Source organism: Myotis lucifugus, unplaced genomic scaffold (assembly GCF_000147115.1).
Source record: "Myotis lucifugus unplaced genomic scaffold, Myoluc2.0 scaffold_61, whole genome shotgun sequence".
Lineage (NCBI taxonomy): Eukaryota > Metazoa > Chordata > Mammalia > Chiroptera > Vespertilionidae > Myotis > Myotis lucifugus.
Genome location: NW_005871109.1, coordinates 4,764,450 through 4,787,361, shown reverse-complemented (window position 1 = coordinate 4,787,361; position 22,912 = coordinate 4,764,450). Strand labels below are relative to the sequence as shown.

General features: G+C 45.3%; 1 protein-coding gene across 1 annotated transcript in view; it reads right to left on the bottom strand.

The window, feature by feature from the left end:
- SCUBE2 (signal peptide, CUB domain and EGF like domain containing 2) overlaps window positions 1-22,912 on the bottom strand; it is a 71,823-nt gene that overhangs the window by 8,581 nt on the left and 40,330 nt on the right. The window contains exons 14-20 of the mRNA XM_006089689.3: window positions 22,749-22,853; window positions 20,000-20,155; window positions 19,435-19,641; window positions 4,293-4,463; window positions 2,133-2,300; window positions 1,272-1,433; window positions 158-355 (exon numbers count right to left, since the gene is read on the bottom strand). Of these exons, the coding sequence (XP_006089751.1) occupies window positions 158-355; window positions 1,272-1,433; window positions 2,133-2,300; window positions 4,293-4,463; window positions 19,435-19,641; window positions 20,000-20,155; window positions 22,749-22,853 (1,167 nt within the window). The remainder of the gene's footprint in view (window positions 1-157; window positions 356-1,271; window positions 1,434-2,132; window positions 2,301-4,292; window positions 4,464-19,434; window positions 19,642-19,999; window positions 20,156-22,748; window positions 22,854-22,912) is intronic.

The following is a 22,912-nucleotide window of genomic DNA, read 5'->3' as shown; positions in this document are numbered from 1 at the left end:
GAAATTCTGTTTCTTGGAAAACTCTAAAAACTCCTGTCCCATCTCTGTTCTAAGGCGAAGGTGACATTCTCAGCCCGGCTCACACTGAAAACTGGGAGCACGCCCTGAGGCTGCCCAGCGGCTGCAGAAGGGGAGAGGGCAGAGGGGAGGGACGCACAGGTCTTCCGCATCACCAGGTAGTCTCCGCAGTCGTCCTCTATGGGCAGGAAGATCTCGGGGACCACGATCAAGATGCGGCGCTTGGGGGGTGGGTTGATGGTCCACGTACACTCGGTGTTGGCCGGGTAATTGCCTGGGTAGTTCGGGGACTCAATGTACCCGGTGAAATCCCCCAGCTCCCCTCCACATCTTCTGTCTGGGAGAGGAAACAGGATGAGTCAGGAAGGCACAGCCCAGCCTTCGCTCTGTAACAGCACCTGCAGCTCGGTGAAGAGAGCCATCAAGGCCCGGGGCCTGGAAAGGACCCCATCCCAGGATGAGTCTGTCCCTTCGTGCCCAGGACCCCGCTGGGAGCCCAACTACACCAACAACCCACGCAGAGCCACCCTCCAGAGCTCCTGGCACGGCTCTCTCACTAACTTGAAAGCGCTCAAGGTCAGGGGCAGGCATTCATCAAACAAAAGGGCAGCTTTAGGGCTCATATGTGTTGTTCACCACGTGCAAGTGCCAAGGGAACCATGACACAGAACTCCCAGGTCTGTCAACACAGGGAGAACAGAGCGAGCGGCTCAGCAGAGAGCTGACCCTTCCCTAGAGGTCTCTGACGAAGACATGACAGCAGCCGTTTCTTTCTCCTTTCCCTCTGGTTAAGGCCACGTTTTATTTTTAAGTGGGAAAGAGAATTCCAATTAGCTATCGTTCGGTTTGGGGCAGGCTGAATACTCACCTCTGGCACCAAAGGCAAGAAGCATACACACTTGGCACACACACACACTCACACACACACACACACACACACACACACGCACTCACACCCACACTGCCCCCAGGTGGACAGGCACTTGCCCTGGGTAATCAGGACTAAATGCCTCAGCGGTTCTCAACCTGTGGGTCGCAACCCCTTTGGGGGTCGAACTACCCTTTCACAGGGGTCGCCTAAGACCATCGGAAAACACATATATAATTACATATTGTTTTTGTGATTATTCACTACGCTTTAATTATGTTCAATTTGTAACAATGAAATTGGGGGTCACAACAACATAAGGAACTGTATTAAAGGGTCGCAGCATTAGGAAGGTTGAGAACCACTGCCTTAGAGAGAGACCTACTTTTACACTGGGTTATGTTTGTGGAGCCATCAAAGTCAGTCGTAGTATTTCCTGGACAAGAAACACAATTGTTTTTTCCAAATTCGGGCTGATATGTCCCCGCTGGGCAACGAATACATCGGTGAGTGGTGGTGTTGTAGAAATGTCCAGGTGAACACTGAACTGTGGGGGCGGGGAGAGTGGAGAGAATGAAAAACAAACAAGAAAAAAGACTATTTTCATCCAGTGCAACATAAACGGTTTCACAGTTAGTGTAATACTTTTTTATCCCAAAGGAAGTACTGCTTTCTTACTAAGCTGGGGCTAATCAACACTCAATTCCCTAAATAGCCAGCTTGGGTGGGACTTGTGACTCCTGTCGCTGAGAAAAATGCAAAGGGAGCAAAGTAGGGGTGTCTCCTCAGAGTTTATGGTCCATGCAGAGCCAGGCAGAGACAGGCACGTGTGTGAGTGCTGAGGGTGCAGAACTGACACCGGGTGTGGAGTTGGGTTCCTGCAAGAGGCAGCAGGAGTAGGGCTCGGGGGGAGTGGGGTGCAACTCTAGGTAAATGGGGTGCTGAGATATTGGAAGGCTGGGAGGAAGGAGCCGAGGAACCCATGTACACCTGCTCATCTCTCCCTGCGTGTCCGTATAGTCAGCCCTGTCTGAAGGGGCCCAGGTGGCTGGGGGGGGGGGGGTCTGTGTCTAGGGGGTTCCCATGCTCCCTGCACATCTGCAGGGGTGAATGGAGCAGTACCCTCCCCGGGCCACTGGGCATTACACAGGGCACCTCTGGGCTGGGCTTGATTGGAGATTTATCAGACTCCCATGGTTCTCAAAGGGGAAAATCAGTTCCGGGAAAAGGCAAGCCAGGTCCTCACCTCTGGTTTCACAGTCCTGGAAGGAAGTGGCTCCCAAGTGCTTGGTGGGGAGGCCTCCCCCACAAGAGAAGCAAGAAGTACGGCCGGCTTCAGGCTGGAATGTGCCTAGGGCACAGAGCTGGCAGGGTGCAAAGCCATCCGCAGAATATTCGCCAGGTTGGCACAGACCTGGGGGACCAATGACCCTGGGTGAGCAAGGGCCCGGGTCAGACCCTTTCCCATCTCTCTGCAATGAGATCAGACCTTAGGCAGGCCTGCCGGTGCTGACCTCAGCTCCCACCTCGGTGAGGAGCGCGTCCTGCCCTGCTGCTGAACCCGAGCAGGGAGCCTGTGAGTGCCTGACGTTTACATTCAGGGCTACACAGCACAGAGCAAAGATGGAGGCCAAGGAGCCCAGTGCCAAGTGCTTCCAAAGGATGGAGCAGGCCGGGTGTGCTTCAGGCTTAGGACTGCATGGAGCTCAGGCCCCGGCCATGCAGGAGCCCAGAGAGAGGGTTCTCTCAAGTCAGTGTGCTTTTTCGACTCAGAACGACACCCTCACCCAGCCCATTACACCCCAGTGACAGTTTCACCAATTATATTTCCTAAATCATATCTCCTTACCCTGAGGTGTGTCCTGTTTTCCCAAAACCCAAGCAACCTCGTCCACAGTGAGAGGGACCCAGTGGTCTTTACTTGAAGCACCTTACTTTATTATTATTTTTTTTAATTTATGACAAGAAGCACTGTCATAAACAAAAGGATTCCTAAAAGTATATGTTCCTTAAGAATTAGCTTGTCATGGGCATGGTGCAATAAAAATCTGTTGTCTCTTGTATTCCTAACCATTAATTTTCATGGTTGTCTTTCTGCCCATGAGTTATAGATATGATGGCATTTAACAAACAGACCCCCAAAGGAGGATCTGGAGTCTGTCAGACCTAGTGTCTGATTCCAAATCCTCTACTTCTTGTCTGTGTGACCTTGAATGAGTCACTTTAACCTCCTAAAGCTGTCGTAGTGATACAACCATATGGAAATTCATGTAATACACTTAGCATGATGCCTGGCACGGGTAAATATTCAATAAATGTTAGCAATTAATATTATTACTACTAATGTGCTTATTGCTATAAATATGTCTTAAGGTCACATACGAGTGTGAACAGATGCCCCAAGGTGCCTCTTTATCAGCTATGCAGAAAGTTCTAGAGTTTCTTAACAGGTCAAAGTTATGGGAAGAGTAACCCTCAACCCGAGGACCTGATTTTTAAACCAAAAAAGGAGCTGCTGTTGAGTTTGGAGTCGTTCAGGTGGGACCTAAGCTGGTTCTGGGAGTCGCTGGAAGGAGAGGCAGGGGCTGCGGGATCCCTACCAATCGCCATGTCAGATCACACCTTCCATTTGAGCCCAGTGCCAGTACCACTGGTCTTTCTTCCATTTAATGAGGAGGAAGATGTTTACTAATAAAATAAACAGGAAAGAAGCCCATGAAACCTAAGTGAGTTTGGCTCCAGGAAACATTTTATAAGAGATGATTAAAAACTCTTCATAGAAATTTTTAAAAAATAACCAGATGGGTACTTTTAAAAAAAATCAATATGCTATAAATTTGAGACCAAAGCTGGAAGAAGAATGAGAACTACTGCCCTAGCCGGTTTGGCTCAGTGGATAGAGCGCCAGCCTTCAGACTGAAGGGTCCCAGGTTTGATTCCAGTCAAGGGCACATGCCCAGGTTGTGGGCTCATGCAGGAGGCAGCCGATCAGTGATTCTCTCTCATCATTGATGTTTCTATCTCTCCCTTCCTCTCTGAAATCAATAAAATATATATTTTTTAAAAAGAATGAGAACTACTTTCTCTATTTTAGCACTTTCAATAGTCCCTACCATTGGGCGATCACTGAGGTCTGCGGGTATATTTACTTACAGCGAATGAAGCAATTGCAATGTTTACACCTTTTTTTTCCTGCCAAGGTATCCTATCAGATCTTCATTTGTTTATTCAGAGGAGCATCTCCCAGACTGTGTCAGGCACTGGAAAGCCAATAAGGAACTCAACATGGCCCAGCTGCAGAAGTCCAGGTGCTGTGTGCACTGTCCCTACTGAAGTGCACCGCACCTTCTGTCTGAACAATGACACTGGAGACTGGAGGAGTGAGAAGGGGCAGGCGAATCCTTACCTCCACACTCAGATACATTCCAAGCGTCTGGGGTCTTCAGGGTCCCGGGATTGTCTGGTCTTGGGCATGGCTCACATGTGACCTGTCCTTCCTCATTTTGGAAGGTTCCATTCGGACATAAAATGCAGCGTTCTTGTGATCCATCATAATAAGTCCCAGCCCTGCAACTGACTAGCCAAAGGGGGAAACAGTCTGGTCAGTGAGGGGACAGAGGCCAAGGAAGGACAATGTGAATGCTGGAGATGAAGGAAAACAGATGGCATTGACCACAAACCCCCCTGAATACAGAATGTGCAGCACCTCTGGGTTCTCTGGGTTCTCTGTGCACACCCCCTCCGTCAGGATCCCTGTCACCCACTGTCAGAGGCATTCGCAAGTCCTCTCTCCCCGTGAGCTCCCAGGCGGGGATCACAGTGGCCCTGATTATCTTTGAGCACAAGCACTTGCCAATTCTCCCTACTTCACAGGGCTGCCACTAGAAGAATGATAAATGAGAATCATTCACTGAACATAGGCATAGTAATGGGAGAGCAGAGAAGAAGGTGCTTTTACTTCAGACTGATGGCATCCTAGAAGGCTCCCTGGAGGAGGCCACATTTGTGTTGGGCCTTGAAGGATAAGTAGGATCTCCCTCCGGGTAGGAAAAGGAACAGGTTGTAAAGATTCGCGCAGGACATAGGAGAAGAGAGGGAAGAAAGAAAGGTTGGGAATAGGTTGGAAAAGTCCTTGAGTGCCAGGCATTTGGATTTTATTCTGCAGGTAAAACAGCCATGGAAAGGAGAGGAATACAACCAGAAGCTCTGTTCTGGAAAGCTCACTCTCTGGTGGCTGTGGGGCGTGATCTCAAGGGCTTACAGATAACTCTTCGGAAGAGCACAGATCATATTTATAATACAATTGGTATGTTACAAAGAGCAAACCCTTGTCAATATCTCCTGGAAGAATAAACTACAAGGAAATTAATAAACTATGCTTTTGATTATAGTTTTGGTGATGTTAGTTAAATGTGGATTTATATCTTATTTTAGGATATGAATGTAAAGTGAATACACTACATCGAGTTTCCTAGTATAATACTCAAACACCATCATCATAACCATTAAAATAACCTTCCTAGTGACTAGATTTGTTCAGTATTTACAACCTACTAGACACCATGCCCAAAGCTCCACGTCCATTATCGCACTTCTTCCTAAAAACAACGGCAAGGAGCTAGGTGCTATTGTTAGCTCATTTTACAGAAACAGAGACGTGGGGGCCTTAAATAATTTGGCCAAGTTCCCACAGCTAGTCCGTGAAATGCACCTAAGGGGAGATCAAGAGCTTTGAGTTTAAGGGAGAAAAGGGTTATTTAACAAAAATGCAGACTGAATAACAATTCAAGATGTTGTCAAGGATTCTCTATGGGGCATTATGGGAAGTTTGACTGGAATAAACACATTCTAATTTATACTTAAGATATCAAGAAATAGAAAACAAAATATCACATGACAAAATTAGCTATTATACCTCTTGAATGTCTGTAAGGGGGAATATCTGTTTTCATTCTCTTACCAATGCAATCCGCATATATACTTTTAGGGTTAAACATGACAGAGTTCTTTATTACAGCAATAAAAATGTCTTTTCATTCTTCACTCCATAATTTTAAAAAAAATGAGGCTTTTAAAAAATCATACTAAGCCAAAAGAAGCCACATTTCAAATATTATTTTTACACTTAAATGTAATCAATCAATAAGGTCTACTCTAAAGGCTAAGTCTTAATACTTTTTTATATTGTTTGGATTTTCTTTTACAATAGTCACATATCATTTAATTTTATGAATTTTTTAAAAATATTAAAAGTGAACCAAACTTTGCTTTCTTGGCAAACAGTATAATGAGTATGCTGCACAGCCTGTCACTCCAGGCTTATTCTCCAAATGCAGCCCTACTGGATAATGGTTTCCATAATGACTCTTGTTTCAGCTCATCTCCCCTGAAAAGCTGGGTTGAATTATGCAGTAAGAATGGATGGCTTTTTATTCTGTGTCCCACCTGACTACCCGAATGGCCACAGCAGGCCAGTAAAGGGGAGCATAATCCCTTCACACCTCTCACAAGACAACTGTCATCAAGATGGGCAGAAGGTAAACAAAACCTCCGCTGCCTGGAACCCCTGGAGCCCAAGCCATTTCCTGTTGGAAACAGTTGTTTCCACAGCACTCACTCACCTGAGGGGAAAGTGCCCCGCTGATGGCAATGACTGCCACAGCCCCATCAATGATCACTGCCAGTCAGTCAGCACGGTCTGTTCCATCCTACAGCCTCTGGCAGAAAATGGATCCCCTCCAGGGGCGGACAGCAGTGGCCCCGGCTCTCACTGAGAAGAGGGCTCCTGCTGCTCTGGGTGTCCAGCTCTCCTTAGAACTATTTAACTCCCCCCTCCCCAAAGCCTTTTCACGCTTACAATCTGAGAAACCTCACAATAGCCCACATCTGTTGCAATTTCTCAACTGAGCAGAGGGCTGAGGAATGCCCCTTGGGTTGCCTGCGGAAAGAGGGCACCAGTTCTTTTCTCTCCCAGTGAAAGGCCTGCTTCCCATAAACAAACTCACACTGTCACTCACAGCTTCCATTTTCCTCCCCGCGAGAAAGACCTACAGAAATAACTCATGCCAAGCACCTTCCACATTCACTTGTTTCTTTTCACAAGGTCAAAATGAGCTCAGCACTAAAAAGTGATTCCGAAATGCCATGAAGAGACAGCTGAAACAGCTCTTTGCAAATGTGCTGAAGATCTGCCTGAAGAGACCTCACGCACACGTTCCAGTCGGTTCTCTTCTCCTCCAGCAGCCAGCTTGTTTGGCTGCCCCAGACAAAGGAGTCAATTGCCCCCAGAACACTTCGAGATCGCAGCAAAGCTTTTGTGTGTCTTCAGTGACCATTAAAATCCCATCCCCAAATCCCACACAGCTGTTTTCTCCCTGTCTTCAAAAGAAAAACACAAGCAAGCTTTTCTGATGCAAAAGGGAGAGACCAGCGGGACCAGGATTAATGGCGACAAAGAGGCCTGAAGGCTTGCCCTCTTTTCAACACTACCGCCTGTGAGGGTTGCAGGCTATGGGCAAACACTATGGTGTTTCTGTGGCTAAGACGGTGAACCTAATAAAAGAGGTCAGTCTCTAGCATCTGACTGTTTTCTGAAGCATCACGCCTTGACTTCTGAAGGAAAGCCACAAGCAGCCCACGGGGATTCCCAGGGTGACGGGGCTGTGCTTTGTCACAGCTCGGGGCCAGGGTGCTCTAAGCAGTTCTGGGGCCTCAGGATCCGAGTTTGAACAGCTTTTAAATGAGACTCTCAGGATAACAGGAGCAACCCCTTGGGCTTGATTTGTCATGTCTGTCCAGGTTTCTGGTGTGTGCTCAGGTTTGCAATTTGAAAACATTCTTAAAGTTGGGGCAGAGACATGAGCCCAGCTTGACGCCTGCTTTCCTGGCTGGGTCTCCCAGTGCATGCTATGTTCTCTTCGTGCCTAATTAACTGGGGCTGAGGTTTCACTTCCTGCAGAGTGCCTCTTTTGCCCTCAACGTAAATATTTCCCCAAAGATTTGCCCTTTGTCCTCTTTTTTCTTAACATTGAAAACTACCCTTGGGATTTCATTTGTTGCTGCTCTGAAAATTCATTTACTCTTTCATTCAATTAAATAGTTACTGAGCACCCATGCCTTTATAGCCAATTAATATTTGACAAAGGAGGCAAGAACATACAATAGGGTAAAGATAGTCTATTCAATCAAGGGTGTTGGAAATATTGGACAGATACTTGCAAAAAAATGAAACTAGACCATACAAAAGAATAAACTCAAAATGGATTAAAGACTTAAAAGTTAGACTCAAAACCATAAAAATCTTAGAAGAAAATATAGGCAGTAAAACCTCAGACATTTCTCACAGCAGTATTTTTTTCTGATACATCTCCTCAGGCAAGGGAAACAAAGAAAAAATAAACAAATAAGACTACATCAAACTAAAAGGTCTTTGCACAGCAAAGGAAACCATCAACAAAATGAAAAGACAACCCACTGCGTGGGAGATACATATTTGCTGATACATCTGATAAGGGGTTCATATCCAACATTTAGAAAGAACCTGTAAAACTCAACACCAAAACAAACAACCCAATTAAAAAATGGGCAAAGGACCTGAACAGACACTTCTCTAAAGAGGACATACAGGTGGCCACTGGACATATGAAAAAATGTTTAACGTCACTAATCATCAGAGAGATGCACATTAAAACCACGATGAGATATCACCTCACACCTGTCAGAATAGCTATCATTAATAAATCAACAAATGACAAGTGCTGGTGAGGATGTGATGAAAGGGAACCCCTGTGAACTATTGTGGTAATGCAGCCACTGTGGAAAGCAGTATGGAGTGACCTCAAAATTAAAAATGGAACTGCTTTATGACCCAGCAATTCCACTTCTTGGAATTTATTTGAAGAAATCTGAGACACTAATTTGAAGGAATATATGCACCCCTATGTTCATTGCAGTGTTATTTACAATAGCCAAGATTTGAAAGCAACCCAAGTGTCCATTAGCAGATGAGTGAATAAAAAAGCTGTGATACATTTATACAATGGAATACTTCTTGGCCATAAAAAAGAAGGAAATTTTACTGTTTGCGACCCCATGGATAGACCTGGGGAACATTATGTTAAGTGAAATAAACCAATCAGAGAAAGACAGGTACAAGCAAAATAGAGACAGGTTCACAAATAGAGAGCAGGCCTGCTTGACAGCTGTCGGGGGTGGAGGTAGGAGGAAGCTGGGTGGGGGTGGTGGAGGAATTGAGCACAAAAGGGGGAAAAAAGAGAAAAAATTTATGGACATGGATAACAGTGTGGCAATTGCCCGGAGGAGGGAGAGTGGGGGTGGTTAGGAGCGTATAGGGAGATAAATTGCGATGGATGGAAACTTGACTCAGGATGGTAAACACACAATACAGTGCACAGAAGATGTGCTGTAGAATTGTACGCCTGAAACCTGTATAATTTTGTTAACCTGTGTCATCCCAATAAATTCAATAACAAGGGAAAAAAACACTTCCTGAGCAAGGAGTATGTGCAGGGCCCTGCTCTAGGAGCTGGAGATGCAGCAGAGAAGACAGACATGGCCCTGCCCTAAAGGGCTCTCATTCTAGTGAAGAATACAGACAATAAATGAGCAAACAAATAAGTATATAGTAGCATACTTACTAGTGGTAAGTGTGATGAAGAGAATAATAATAATTTTAAAAAACGGGTAAGAGGGGAAGACAAAGAGTGGTGGGGGTGAATTTGTGTGTGCCATTGTAAAAGAGTAGCCAGGAAAGGCCTCTCTGAGCAGAGACCAGAGGAAAATAGACTTGCAAAGGCCTTGCCTAGTAGCAGAAAGGCCAATGTAGCAGTAACACAGTGAAGGGGGCAGGGTGGTGGTAGGAGATAAATTTTAAAAAGCAAGCGAGGGCCGTATCACAGGTTCGTGAAAATCATGGCAAAGGCATCGGAAGTTTAAGTGTGTTGGCAGTTTGGATGGGGGAGTGACACGATCTGACATGTTTTTAAAAGATCTTCTGGCTGCTGCTTAGAGAAAGACTAAAGGCAGGCAAGGGTGAGGAGAACAATTCAGAGCCTGTCACAGCAGACGGGGCAGGAGACGGTGGTTTGGAACCCAGAGGTAATCATGGACGAAAGTAGTTAGATTCAGGATATAATCTGAAGGCGGAGCTGAGGGATTTGATAATGGGTTGGATGGAGAGTATGACAGATTGAGAGGTCGAGAGGTTTTCAACTTGAGCAACTGGGTAAATGGAAGTGCCATTTACCGAGATAAAACAGGCTTTATTTGGGAGAGAGGGAGGGGGATACAATATTTTGTTTAGATGCATTGAGCTTAAGATGCTTGTTTGACATGCAACGTTGATATTAAAAAGGCCTGGGTTGTACAGCTGATCTCCAAGGTAGAATATTACAACTCAGGAGTTTCAGGATGATCCACTGGTTGTGCGCAAAACACGTCCACATCTATGGATATTAATTTTTGCCTCAAAAATAAGAAAGAAAGGTTTGCCCAACCAGTGTAGCTCAGCAGTTGAGTGTCGACCCAGGAACCAAGAGGTCACCAATTCAATTCCCAGTCAGGGCACATGCCTGGGATGCGGGTTCAATACCCACTGTGGGGTGGACAGGAGGCAGCCAATCAATGATTCTCTCTCTCATCATTGATGTTTCTATCTTTCTCTCCCTCTCCCTTCCTTTCTGATATCAATAAAAATATTTTTTTTAGAAAAAGAAAGAAAGGTTCACTGGGTTAGTAAATGGTATAAGATTGGCCCTCAGTCAGTACACATCTCTATGAGTCAGAGACACAGGAAGACACATGGTCTTCAAGAACAAAGAGGCATTCCACACTCCGGGGGTGGGAGGTACTGACTCACTTCTTTTCAACATAGTGAGAAAAATCACAGTGTAACTATGCCTGATTGAATAGATTTCCAGACTGTATTATCTAGTTTCAACCAAACTGTCACAAAATAAAAGGCACAAAATAAAAAGTGATTCCTGTAGAAACCTGGGGGAAGGTAGCACCCGTGATGTAAGCACGGTGAACGACAGGGAGGGGCCAGGGCTGGCACAGCTTTCCTCCTAGTGCTCATTCTTCTTTTTTAAATCCTCACCTGGGGTTATGTATTGTTGTTTTTAATTGATTTTAGGGGGGGAGGGGAGAGAGAGAGAGAGAGAGAGAGAGAGAGAGAGAGAGAGAGAGAGAAGCAACAGTGGCAGAGAGAAACATTAATCTGTTGTCTCCCATATGCACCCTAACCAGGGACTGAATCCACAACCTAGGTATGTGCCCTGAATGGGAATCGAATCTGCAACCTTTCGGTGGATAGAATGATACTCCAACCAACTGAGCCACACCGGCCAGGGCCTAGTAGTCATTCTTTGTCAAACTACATCATGGTACAGAAACAGTAATGATTTAATCAGATCTGACAAAAGTTGAGCCAAAATACTAGCAATTAACAAAAAGACTGCTTGAAAAATGGAGTTATGACCACTACTGTTAACAATGAACCTTGCCAAATTGTAAATATGCTACCTTAAGACGCTAGCCAGCTATTGAAAAATTTTATTTACTTAATGTGTATTTCATACTTCTGTCTTTATAATGGACATAACAAATTGGCCCACAGTATCGTGTAATGTCTAAACAAGTCATAAATTTAAAAATATTTTACTCTGTGTGTGCGTGATTAAAAAAAAAAAAAAAAAAGTTCTGGAATAGAGAAATCCCTCACTCAAAACAGGCCAGAGCCGGAGAGGGAATTCTGGAGTCACCAGCAGGTGGTGGCATTGAAAGCTATGGCACTGGGTCAGGTCTCCTAGGAGAGTGTGAGGACAGAGGAGGGAGATAGAGGACTACGCCCTGGGGTACCTGAGAGTGAAAGGCCAAAAATTAGAGAACCGGCGTAGAAAATAAAACAGGGGGCAGCCAGTGAGGCAGGGGGAGAACCAGACATGTGTCTGAAACCCACGAGAAGAAAGTGTTTCCAGAAGGGAATGATTGGCGGTATCTGAGTGAGTGTTGGCAACTGGATTTGGTAATGTGAAGGTTGTTAGAAATCTTGGAAAAAGCCATTTTAGTGGTGGGGTTGGAAATGAAAACCAGATTGGCTACAGTTAAGGAAAATATTGGAGGAGAGGAAGCAAAGACAGTGAGTTTAGACTTTTTCAAGGAGTTTTGCTCAACCCGGGATTAAAGAATCAGAGAGAAGCATGAAGTCAAATGAAGGTGTTTGTTTTCTAAGACAGGAGACAGGTTTGTGTGCTGTTGGAAATGATCGAGTAGAAAAGGAGAATTCAGAGATCGGGGTGGTGGTGTGTGGCGGTTCAGTGGGACAATAGCAGGAGCAACGTTCTCGAGAAGGTGAGAGAGAATGGGCTCCAGACCCAAGCGGAGGTAGGAGCCTTAGGTAAGAGCATGGGCTGTTCTTCAATTTTAACAAAAGGCAAGTCAGAGCATGTGTAGACAGACCAGAAGGGTTGGTCTGGACATGGAGAGAGGAAATTGTTTCCCTAGACTCCCATTCCATCTGGAAGTCTTGTTACAACTTAAATTCAACTCGCCTAAAGGGAATGCTTCTCTTTCCTTCCCTGCCCAGTCCTTCCTACCCCTCTGGCTTTACTCTTTTTATAAGTGCATCTCTACCCTCCCCGTCACCAAGACTCCCACAGGTGGAGTCCAAACACAGTTATCATCCCAGACTTCTCCCTTCCCCGCTCCATCAGGAGCTGCAGCTTCCTACAGGTGTGTCCCCTTTGTCCACCCCTACTCTTCATCCCTATGGCACCAGTGTCCTGCGATCCTCACCATCCCTTATGCAAGTTACTGCAAAAACCTCCCAGCAGTTTCCCTTGCCTTCTGTTCTTCTCTGCCTCAGCTCTGTTACACCATCGCATTCACCTTTCCAATGTGCTTCTTTGATTGCTTCTCTCTCAGGCCCAGAGACCTCTTTGACTTGACTCCCTGCACTTCTCTCAGTGTCTTCAACTCAAAACTCAGTCTGTAGCTTCCTTTTCAATATCTGAGTTCGTTCTTTCTCATGCCCTCTCAAGAGCCCATTTTTTTTCTGCTTTTCCTATAAATCTTTTCTGATTATTTCTTCCCCAGTGATCACATTCATCTATCTATTCAACCAACCCACAGGCTTTGTTTCAGTGCCTCCTGCATATGAAACAGGGCTGGGTGAGATGAGTGACATATGGGAAGTAAGTGCCAGGATCAGAGGCCAAGTCAGAAATCTCTGAGTTCACCCCAACACTTTTCTCTTCTTTGCCCCCAAGTCAATAATATATCACCAAATGCTGCATATAGTTCCTTCTAAATATTTCTCTAACCCATTGCTTCTTTTCTACTCCATCTACGGCCTTCATGTTCTCAATATTTCTTTCTTTTTTTATTTTTTATTGATTTTTTACAGAGAGGAAGGGAGAGGGATAGAGAGCTAGAAACACTGATGAGAGAGAAACATCAATCAGCTGCCTCCTGCACACCCATCACTGGGGATGTGCCCGCAACCAAGGCACATGCCCTTGACTGGAACCGAACCTGGGATCCCTCAGTCCGCAGGCCGATGCTCCATCCACTGAGCCAAACCGGTCAGGGCCTCAATATTTCTTATCAGAAGCATTCAAAAGCTCCCCAAATGGTTTTTCAGATTCCAGTTCTGACCCCCAATCCAGCCAGAGAAATTTTTCTAGAATACAGATATGATCTGGATGCTCCCTGGCTAAATCCTCTAATGGCACCTTGCCACCTAGAGAGACAGTCAAGGCTCCTTATTAACATACTAGAGGCCCGGTGCACGAAATTAGTGCATGGGCGGGGGTTGTCCCTCAGCCCAGCCTGCACCCTCTCGCAATCTGGGACCCCTCAGGGGATGGGATTCCTGTGGATCAGGCTTAAACCCACAGTCGGACATCCCTCTCACAATCCAGGACCGCTGGCTCCTAACCACTGGCCTGCCTGCCTCCCTAATCACCCCTAACCGCCTCTGCCTGCCTGCCTGATCGCCCCTAACCGCCTCTGCCTGCCTCCCTGATTACCTCTAACCGCCTCTGCCTCAGCCACCACCGCTGCGGCTTCATCTGGAAGGACGTCTGGAATGCCATCGGGAAGGTCGTTTGGCTGTCCAGTCTAATTAGCATATTATGCTTTTATTATTATAGATTCATGGTCTCTCATAACTCGCCATGCTTTCCACACCAGCCTCGTTGCCCCCCACATCCTACCCTGGACTCAGGCTTAGTAGCACCGAAATGCCAGAACTCCCTGTGCACATCTTCCTGGTTCTCATTCCTTAAGGCTATTCCTCTGCTTCAATACTCTCCACTTACGGGTCCTATGCACATTCTTCAAAACTCAGTTCTGGCTTCCTCTCTTTGGAAATGCTTTTGGGCTCTTCCCTGGGAGGGCTAAGTGTGACCTGAGGGATGGTGTCATATTTATCTAGGCCTCCTCAGCACCCACCACAGAGCTGGCCCATGGAGGGCTCTCCGTGTGGGTGCAGTCTGAGTGAGATAGTCACAGGGCACAGGCTGATCCAGGAGAGGTGAGTTTTTAAAGTGAGAGAGTTGGGACACAGGCTCTTGAGTCAGATCTGGATTTGAATCCTGGTTCTGCCACGTACTTGCTGGGTGACACTGGGTAAATGGTTCACCTCCTTCTGCCTTTGTTTCCGTATCTGTAAAAAGAGCATGGTCCTCCTTCCCACCTAGGTCGTACCTCAAATATCACCTGTTCTGAGAGCCTTCCCTGAGCACCCTGTGGAGATAACCCCTCACTTCCTCTGGCCCTCTCTGTCTCATTATCTTTATAGCACTTACAACTTCGGAAATTATCTTTCTTCTTTACTTTGTATTGTCCTTCCCTCTCTGTTGGATTGCAACCTTCATAAGAGCAGGCCCCTCACCCATTATATTCTCATGCTTTATCCCAAGTTCATAGAGTGGCACAGAATGGTATCTCAATAAGTACTGATTGAATTAATTTTTCCCAACTGCTGCAGAGGAAAGCTACAGTTGTTGAAAGCAGAATTAAACGTTCCTAGTCTCTCAAGAACCCAGGCACTAAAATACTTCCCCATTTCTCAGTTGCCTGGATTGTGTCTTTTAAAAATCTCAAGTTTTAAGAATACTCAAATAGAAAAATATATAGAGTAGCAAGTATATTTCTTTTTTTAAAAAAATATTTTTATTGATATTTAGTGAGAAAGGAAGGGAGAAGAAGAGAGAAAGAGAAAGAGAAACATCCATGTGAGTGGAACGTCCATCGGTTGCCTCTTGCACTCCCCGCACTGGGGATTAAGCCTGAAATCCTGCCATGTGCCCTGACCCAGATTTGAACCAGCAACCTCTTGGTGCATGGGAGAACACCCCACCAACTGAACCACACAGGCCAGACCACAAGTATATTTCTTAATTTTTTTATGAAAGGATAAATAGCTCTGAACAAAAAACAGCTAGAAACCCATGTCATCATTAATTCTTCTTTAGCTATTAAGGACTTTATGAATTATTATGGAGCTTAAGGAATTTGTTCTTTGGAGAATATAACTGCTGTCTCTTTTTTCCCATCTTGCTAAAATTGATCACAGATGGTACAAAGGTCACCTGCAGAACAGGCTGTCCCAAAGTCCTTGAATGCCAAATTAATGAGACTTTGCTATGTAAAAATGACTATAAGAAAGTATTTAACTGGTCAGAAGTGACTGTTCTTTGATGTAACTTGGGACTTTAAATTTTATTTTTTAAGTGTTATTAGAAAAAAAATAATTCCGTGGAAAAATGGGCAAAAGATATGGATATTTTCAGAACTAGAAATCCAAATGGTCACAGATATATGACAGCATGCTCAGTCTTACAAATAATCAAAGAAAAACAAGCTAAAATGACTTCAGCATTTTTGCTTATCAGATCTGCAAAAATGTAAAAGATCAGTTACAACTGACCCATGTTAGCAATGATGTGAGGCAATAAGCACTCAATTACAATGTTAGAGGGATATATATTAGTATGATCTTTTTGGAGAGTAACTTGGCAGTATCTATTAAAGTTTTAAATATGCAATTAAAAAATTACAAATAATTAAATATCCACCAATAGGGTGGCAATAGAGGGCTATTTGGTATGGTTAATAAATACTGGCATCTTTAAAAAGGACTAGGAAGCTTTAAAAGAAGTAAGTTAGCCTGGCCGGTGTGGCTCAGTTGGTTGAAGCATCCTCCTGTGCACGAAAGGGTCGTGGGTTCAATTCCCGGTCAAGGCACATACGCAGGTTGCATTCAGTCCCCATTTGGGAAGCATATGAGAGGCAACCAATCAATGTTTCTCTCTCCCTCTCCCTTCCTTTCTCTCTAAAATCAGTAGAAACATATCCTCAGGGAAGGAAGAAAGGAAGGAAGGAAGGAAGGAAGGAAGGAGGAAGGAAGGAAGAAAGGAAGGAGTTAGCTCTTCTATTAGCATGGAAAGATATAGTGATCTACTCTAGTTAAAAACAGCACATAGCACTATTCAAATTACACTAATATATTTTTAAATGTTTTTTTCACACTACACCTATATTCTATTTTCAACAGAGCAGCCAAAGTTGCCCTTTAAGACATAAGTCAGAACTCTGTGACTCCTCTGCTCAAAGCCCTTCATCGGCTTCACTTTTCAGATTCAAAGTCCGTGGTCCTCACCACCATTCATTCCCCAGTGACCTGCTCTTCTTCCTTCTCCCCTCCCTCAGCCCTCATCAAGCTGGCCTTCTTTCAAATGCCTCAGGGTTTGTGTATTTGCTGGTGCCTTTGCCTGGGACTTCTCCTAGATATCCCCATGGCTGGCTTCCTCCGTCCTTCACACCTCTGCCCAAGTGACATTTTGCAAGACCATAGTCTACATTTTGGAGAGTATGCGCCTCCTCACTCCTCCCCCATGCCCTGGCTCTTTCTATTACAGTTCACCACTTCCTGTTCTTCATACCCTTTCCACCATCTGCTACATGTGTATTTCCTTGTTTATTGGATGGTGGTCTACCTCTGGCATCGGACACTCTGTGAGGGCTGAGATATTTGCTCTTTTGTTTCATTACTGGATTCTTAGCACCTGCAACAGTACCTGACATACAGTAGGTGCTCCATAAATATTTATTGAATAAGTAAATAAAATTTCATTTTTATATGTTCATAAAAATACACAGTAAGTTTTTCCCCGTGGTTGCCTCTGGGGAGTGGGATTGGGAGCTGAGGCGAGAACTTTCACCTTTATACAATTCTGTAACATTTGAAACATGCATTATTTCAGTAATCAAAAACTAAATTAAAAATATTTTAAAAGAAAACATAATGGGTCCATCTCTCCTTCCAGGTGATTCAAAACACTTTTTTGAACTCTCTTCTGAAGATGCTGAAAATAATTTCCAACAAGAACTACCTTAGGCTTGTCTCTATGGTATGTACCATCCTTAGTTCAGAAAATACCAATAATCCTGGTGCTTACAAAGTTCTAACACCATCAAATAGACCAGAATTAAGAGACGGACACACACACACACACACACACACACACACTGTGCTTGTGCCATGAGTCTACCGGGTAAAAAGCCTTTCTAATCACACACCCAACAGCTCTTTGCACCAATTTCCTTCCTCCAGCAGGAGGAAGAATTTTCACTAGTAATTCTTTGTGCTGTTTCCTCGAAATCTTCAACATTGCTTCTGACAGGGTGAACCTGGTTTGGTCCCATGTGGGCTACAAAACCCATCCATTGCTAGAGGGAGCTCTTGAGACAAGATACATTGCCTCCTTGAGCAAGGAATCCAACCTAACTTAGCATGACCCGCATCTCAGGACACATTCACACACCTACACCAGCTACATACACCCCATGCCGAGTGTCTTTCATAAGCGGTCATGGCCAAGAGGCCTCTGTTTAAGCAGCTCCTGATCCTCATGCTGAGCCTTTACCCCCAGAAGCACACTCCCGGTAGTGTTGGTAATACTCTCACTGGGAGCTGGTCCACAGGCCCCTGGCACTAGTTTTCCCTGAATTGTTAACTGGCCACAGAGGCTCCTGGCGAGCCTACCAGGCCTCTCCCTAATAGGTGGCAAATGGAGAAAAGAGGGGGGATTTCACTCTGAGGGACCAGGAGGAGGCCCAGCCTGACCATCCCTGAAAGTTTCTGAAACTCACCCTGGAAAGTAAGGCAGCAACAGCCAACTCTCATCACCATTTTGGTACAGAAACTGGAACTTTCGAATTTTAAATGAGAGCAAGCCAACCAGCTGTGTTATTTTTTCTTTCTTTCTTTTTTTTCTTTTTAAGAGAGTCAGCTGGAATAAAAGTCAAGACTATTTGAGAACCAGCCTCTGGTGGACAGTTACACTTGATTTTATACATGATATTTACTATGTTTTGGTGAAGCAACAGATTTGGGCTGTGGGGCTATTGCTGACAGTTCTCCTGAATGAGTACCTGGGAGTGTAGCTTTGCTTCTTCGGAAACACGGATTTATTACTCCTCAGCTCACGCTCCATTTCTAGAGACTTGTGATTCTAATGACACTTCAGACAGGACATCAGTTTATTCTGGAAGGGTCCGGCTTAGGGGTCGGCCCATCCATGTGATCTTGAGCAAGAGAACTTAGCCCTCTGAGCTCCAGTTTGTGTATCTGTTAGGTGAAGGTAATACCTACCCGGTAAGATTTCTAATGGGATTAAATACGATAGTGCAGCACAGTGCTTAGACACAGTGTCGTACTTGAGACAGGTGAGAACTCAATACATCATTACCATAAATCATTACTATAAAGTGAGACTCCCAATGTTCTCCATCTAAGACTTTTCAGCTAGAATCTCCCACAATTGCCTAGCAGTTTCTCGAAACAAACAAATCTCAAGACCAACCACTCTAGAACCTCTTGCCCAGGTTCCTCCTGCCTGGAACTTCATCAGAGGAATAGAATTGATGCTGCACAAACACCAGATCTCAACTTTAATTCACATCACACACCAACATTCATGAGGCTGACACTATGAGGAACCTTGGGCTGCAGCTCAGGGATCTCACAAGGCAGCTGAGCAGCCACAGCCTCGCCTCTGCACAAAACTGTGAACGGGAGATTGTGCGTTGCCACCATCAGCCGAGCCAGAGGTAAGAGGGGAGCTGTGACAGTGGAGTGTGCAGAAGGCTCGTGGTGCCGTATCTCTGCAGTCCTGCCCCAGCCGGGAGACCACAGTCATCTGAAGACCACTGTCCCTCAGACCCTCAAAGGGCAGCACTCCCTCTTCTCATCAACCCTGCCTCTTTCCTTCTGTCCCTCAATTCAGCAAACCTCTATTAAGTGCCACCACAAGCCAGGCACCATGCCAGGTGCTGGGGAGCTCCCGGTCCAGCACACACGACAGCCACCACCATGTAGTTCCCAAAGGAGTGGACGGCCGGGGTGTCCTCCGGAGTGAGCCCAGACAGGGGAAGGGTGGGCCAGACTTTTGGTACCTTAGTGTTTGTGGAGCTGTAAACAGTTCTGTTAGCAAGCATGTGCTGGCCAACGGGCCACTCACCACATTGGTTTCCTACGTGGCTCTGGCCCACTCCACAGGCCTCTGTCCGGCGTTCAGATGCTCTGGGGGACTTTCTAGCCACTTCGAGGTCCATGCCTGAGAGCTGGAGGTGGAACTGCTCTCTGTGGGCAGCCTTCCGGAGCGTGCGGATGGCTTTCCGGAGCCTCTTCTCTGTTCGCTTTACGATGCAGCTCAGATCACAAGCAGCTGCAGAAACGAGAGGACAGCGGTGGGGAGGACGGCAGGCTGCAGCCCGTGAGGATGAGCAGGGCCCCCCAGTTCCCTGTGGTCAGCGTGGGGAGACCTGGACTGAGCACCTAGCAGGCTGGGCAGCATTCAGTACCAAGAGAAATTTGTTGACCAAAATGGTAGCTTTGGGTTTTCATGAAGCGGATAAAATCATCAGGTTCCAAACCAATTCAGTTTAGTTTGGGGGTGAAAAAAAACAGGAGATACTTCAGTGGTGGCACTACACCCCCCACCCAAGAAGAATGGAAAGTGAAAGGCGAAGGAATAAGGAGCAAGCTGTGAGAAGCCCGGCACCGTGGACCGTTTTCAAACCAACCTGTCACCTCCTTTTGGTTAGTTTCAAGCTCAAACTCAACAGTGATAAACACTTCCTTAGTGGCGCTTGGTCGGCCTGGGGCGCCCGGGACTCGCTTGCGGAAGCCGCATGTAAGGTGTGCGTAGCGGAAGCTCTCTTTTACTGAGCTGTGCTTCTCTGCATGAAGAAACAAAATCATCGGGAGCCAAATTCCGGCAAAGCACTCAGTCGAACATTCGCTAGAGCTCAGTAAACATTTCATTAAAACCACTCTCAAGGGACTAAATGATTAACTCCAGATGCCACGACGTTGAGAGCCCTCAGCTTGCAGCACGATGACATTTTGATGTTGAAGAGTCAGTATCGCCTCCTATGTAACTTAACGATTGAGCCCTTGAAAGTCATTCTCATGGATAAATGCTGGATGTTTTCGACTGACCAGCCACATACGTGGCAGGCAGGAGCCAGGGTCGCCTTGCACTCCTGAGCGCCGGTCTGCTAAAGGGCACTCGTGATCTCACAGTTGGTTTCCTTAAAGCTGGACTGTGATGTGCCAAGAAGGGGCTGAGACTTGAAATAAGGAATGAGCACAGGAGTGGAAAGCAGGAAACCGACTCCTGCTTTCAGGCAAACTGACTTGAAGTAATTCCAACCCAAAGGGAAAGCTGGGACGTACATCAACAGTGATGTCTCATTTTGAAATAAGCAGGAGCGATATATGGCACCAAGAGTCAACAGAACCAAACAGTATCATGAAGGCTTCTAGGATGGGAATGAAAGTGTTGGGCAAAGCAGGGCTCTGCACGTCCCTGGGGCTGACTTTGGCTGTTACCCCCGCCCCTGCCGCCGTGGCTTCCAGTGAATCTTTTAACGAATGATTGTTTTTCTTGTTTTTTAATATATATTTTTTATTGATTTCAGAGAAGAAGAGAGAGGGGGAGAGAGATAGAAACATCAATGATGCTAAAGAATCATTGATCGACTGCCTCCTGCATGTCCCACACTGGGGTCTGCAACCTGAGCATGTGCCCTGACTGGGAATTGCACAGTGACCTCCTGATCAATGCTCAACGCCGGCCAAGCTAACTATTGATTGTTAACCCGAATCAAAGAGCTGATCCACATATCACCCACACAATTGAATTGTCTCTATTTAAAAATCTTGCTTTATTGAACTTACATATCATCTGTATCATATTCTTCTTTAACATTACAAGAGTGTCCAAAGCTCAAACATTCACCAGGAGCCAAAGAAAGAAAAAGGCCAATTCAATTTGCCCTCTGTATATTTCCCCTAAGATCAATCTTACTTTTTCAAAAGGTTAACTTTAAATCTCTAAGTAAACAGATGTTCATTTCCCTCTTTCAATTTTCCCATATCGATTTTTTTTAACTTTTTGTTTTGAAATAAGTTTAGAATTACAGCAAAGTTGCTAAGATAGTCCTGAGAGTTTTCATTTATTCTTCGCCAAGTTTCCCCTGAAGTTAACTAACTTCTTCCATTAACATGTACATTTAGCCCTAGCTGGTTTGGCTCAGTGGATAGAGCTTCGGCCTGCAGTTCCAATCTGGTCAAGGGCACATGCCCAGGTTGTGGGCTCAATCCCCAGTAGGGGGTGTGCAGGAGACAGTCCGATCAATGATTCTCTTTCATCATTGATGCTTCTATCTCTTTCTCCCTCTCCCTTCCTCTCTGATATCAATAAAAAATATTTTTAAAAGATTTTTTTAAACAAATATGTACATTTATCAAAACTAAGAAACTAACATTAGACCAACATCATTAAGTAATCTAAACACCAAATCTGTTTTTCAATAATGTTTTTTCCTTCTTATCTAAAAGTATAAATGCCCACTGTGGAGAATTTGGAAAATGCAGATGAAAATAAAAATGAAATCACCCATCATCCTCCCACCCAGATATAACCAGTACAAATGATATGCTGGCATTTTTTCCTACCTACCCTCTTTTTTTTGTTTACACAATCTTAGTCCTCTATCCCCCCCTTTTCCACCTTACAACAAGAACATGTTCCTATGTCATTAAACATTCTCTGGAACATATAATTAATAGCTGCATAATCTTCCCTTAAATGGAGGTACCAAAACTTATCTTGGTTAGGTACTTAAAAAGGCAGTCCAAAGTGCCTACAGTGAGCTGTATGTTTGTTTGTTTGCATGATTTATTTGAGTGTAAGCTGGGGAAAGAAGCCTCCCTAACACTTGGATCCTGATTTTTGTCCCCTCTAAAATTATTTTTATAAAACAATCCTGGAAATGTGAGCTGGGGGGAAAGAGGAGGGTTGGGTCCTGCTCTTCTCAATAAGGCCAGTTGGATAGGATTTGCTCTGCTGAAGCCTCCAGAAACCAGATCCAGCAGGAAAGCTGGATATCACATCCTTGTTCACCAAAGATTATCCTCTCTGAGCCAAACCTCTTTTCATTTCTCTGGCTTATATTTCAAGCAAACTTGAAGATCTGGAAAATTTAACCCAGTATGATCGCAGCGTGCTAATGCAGCTGAGAGCCCTGATCGATTCCTGTGAACTCACAGGTTTCCCCAGAGCTCCCCGACCTGTACCTCGCCAAGGAAGCACTGAAGTCCAACCCCAGAACTACACGGGATGCCAGGCTAGGCTCCTCCTCCTCCTATGCAGAGAGGCCTTAGAGATTCTGAATTGTTGGACCCCATCTGAAGGGCTCGAGCTGATTGCGGGCCCCTTTCCCAACATGCAGGCAGGCTCCCTGCGCTGGCCATCTGATTCCATACCTGGTTGTGCTGGTCGCAGACCCTCGGGAAACAGCTCAGCCTTTTTCAAACTACACTTGCCTTCATTTAGCTTAAAGGTTACACTTGTCCTGATGGTGACGACATCTTCAGAAAGAAACAAGTGAGAGAGGTTACCTTCAGAGGCAAAGGAATGGCAACACCAG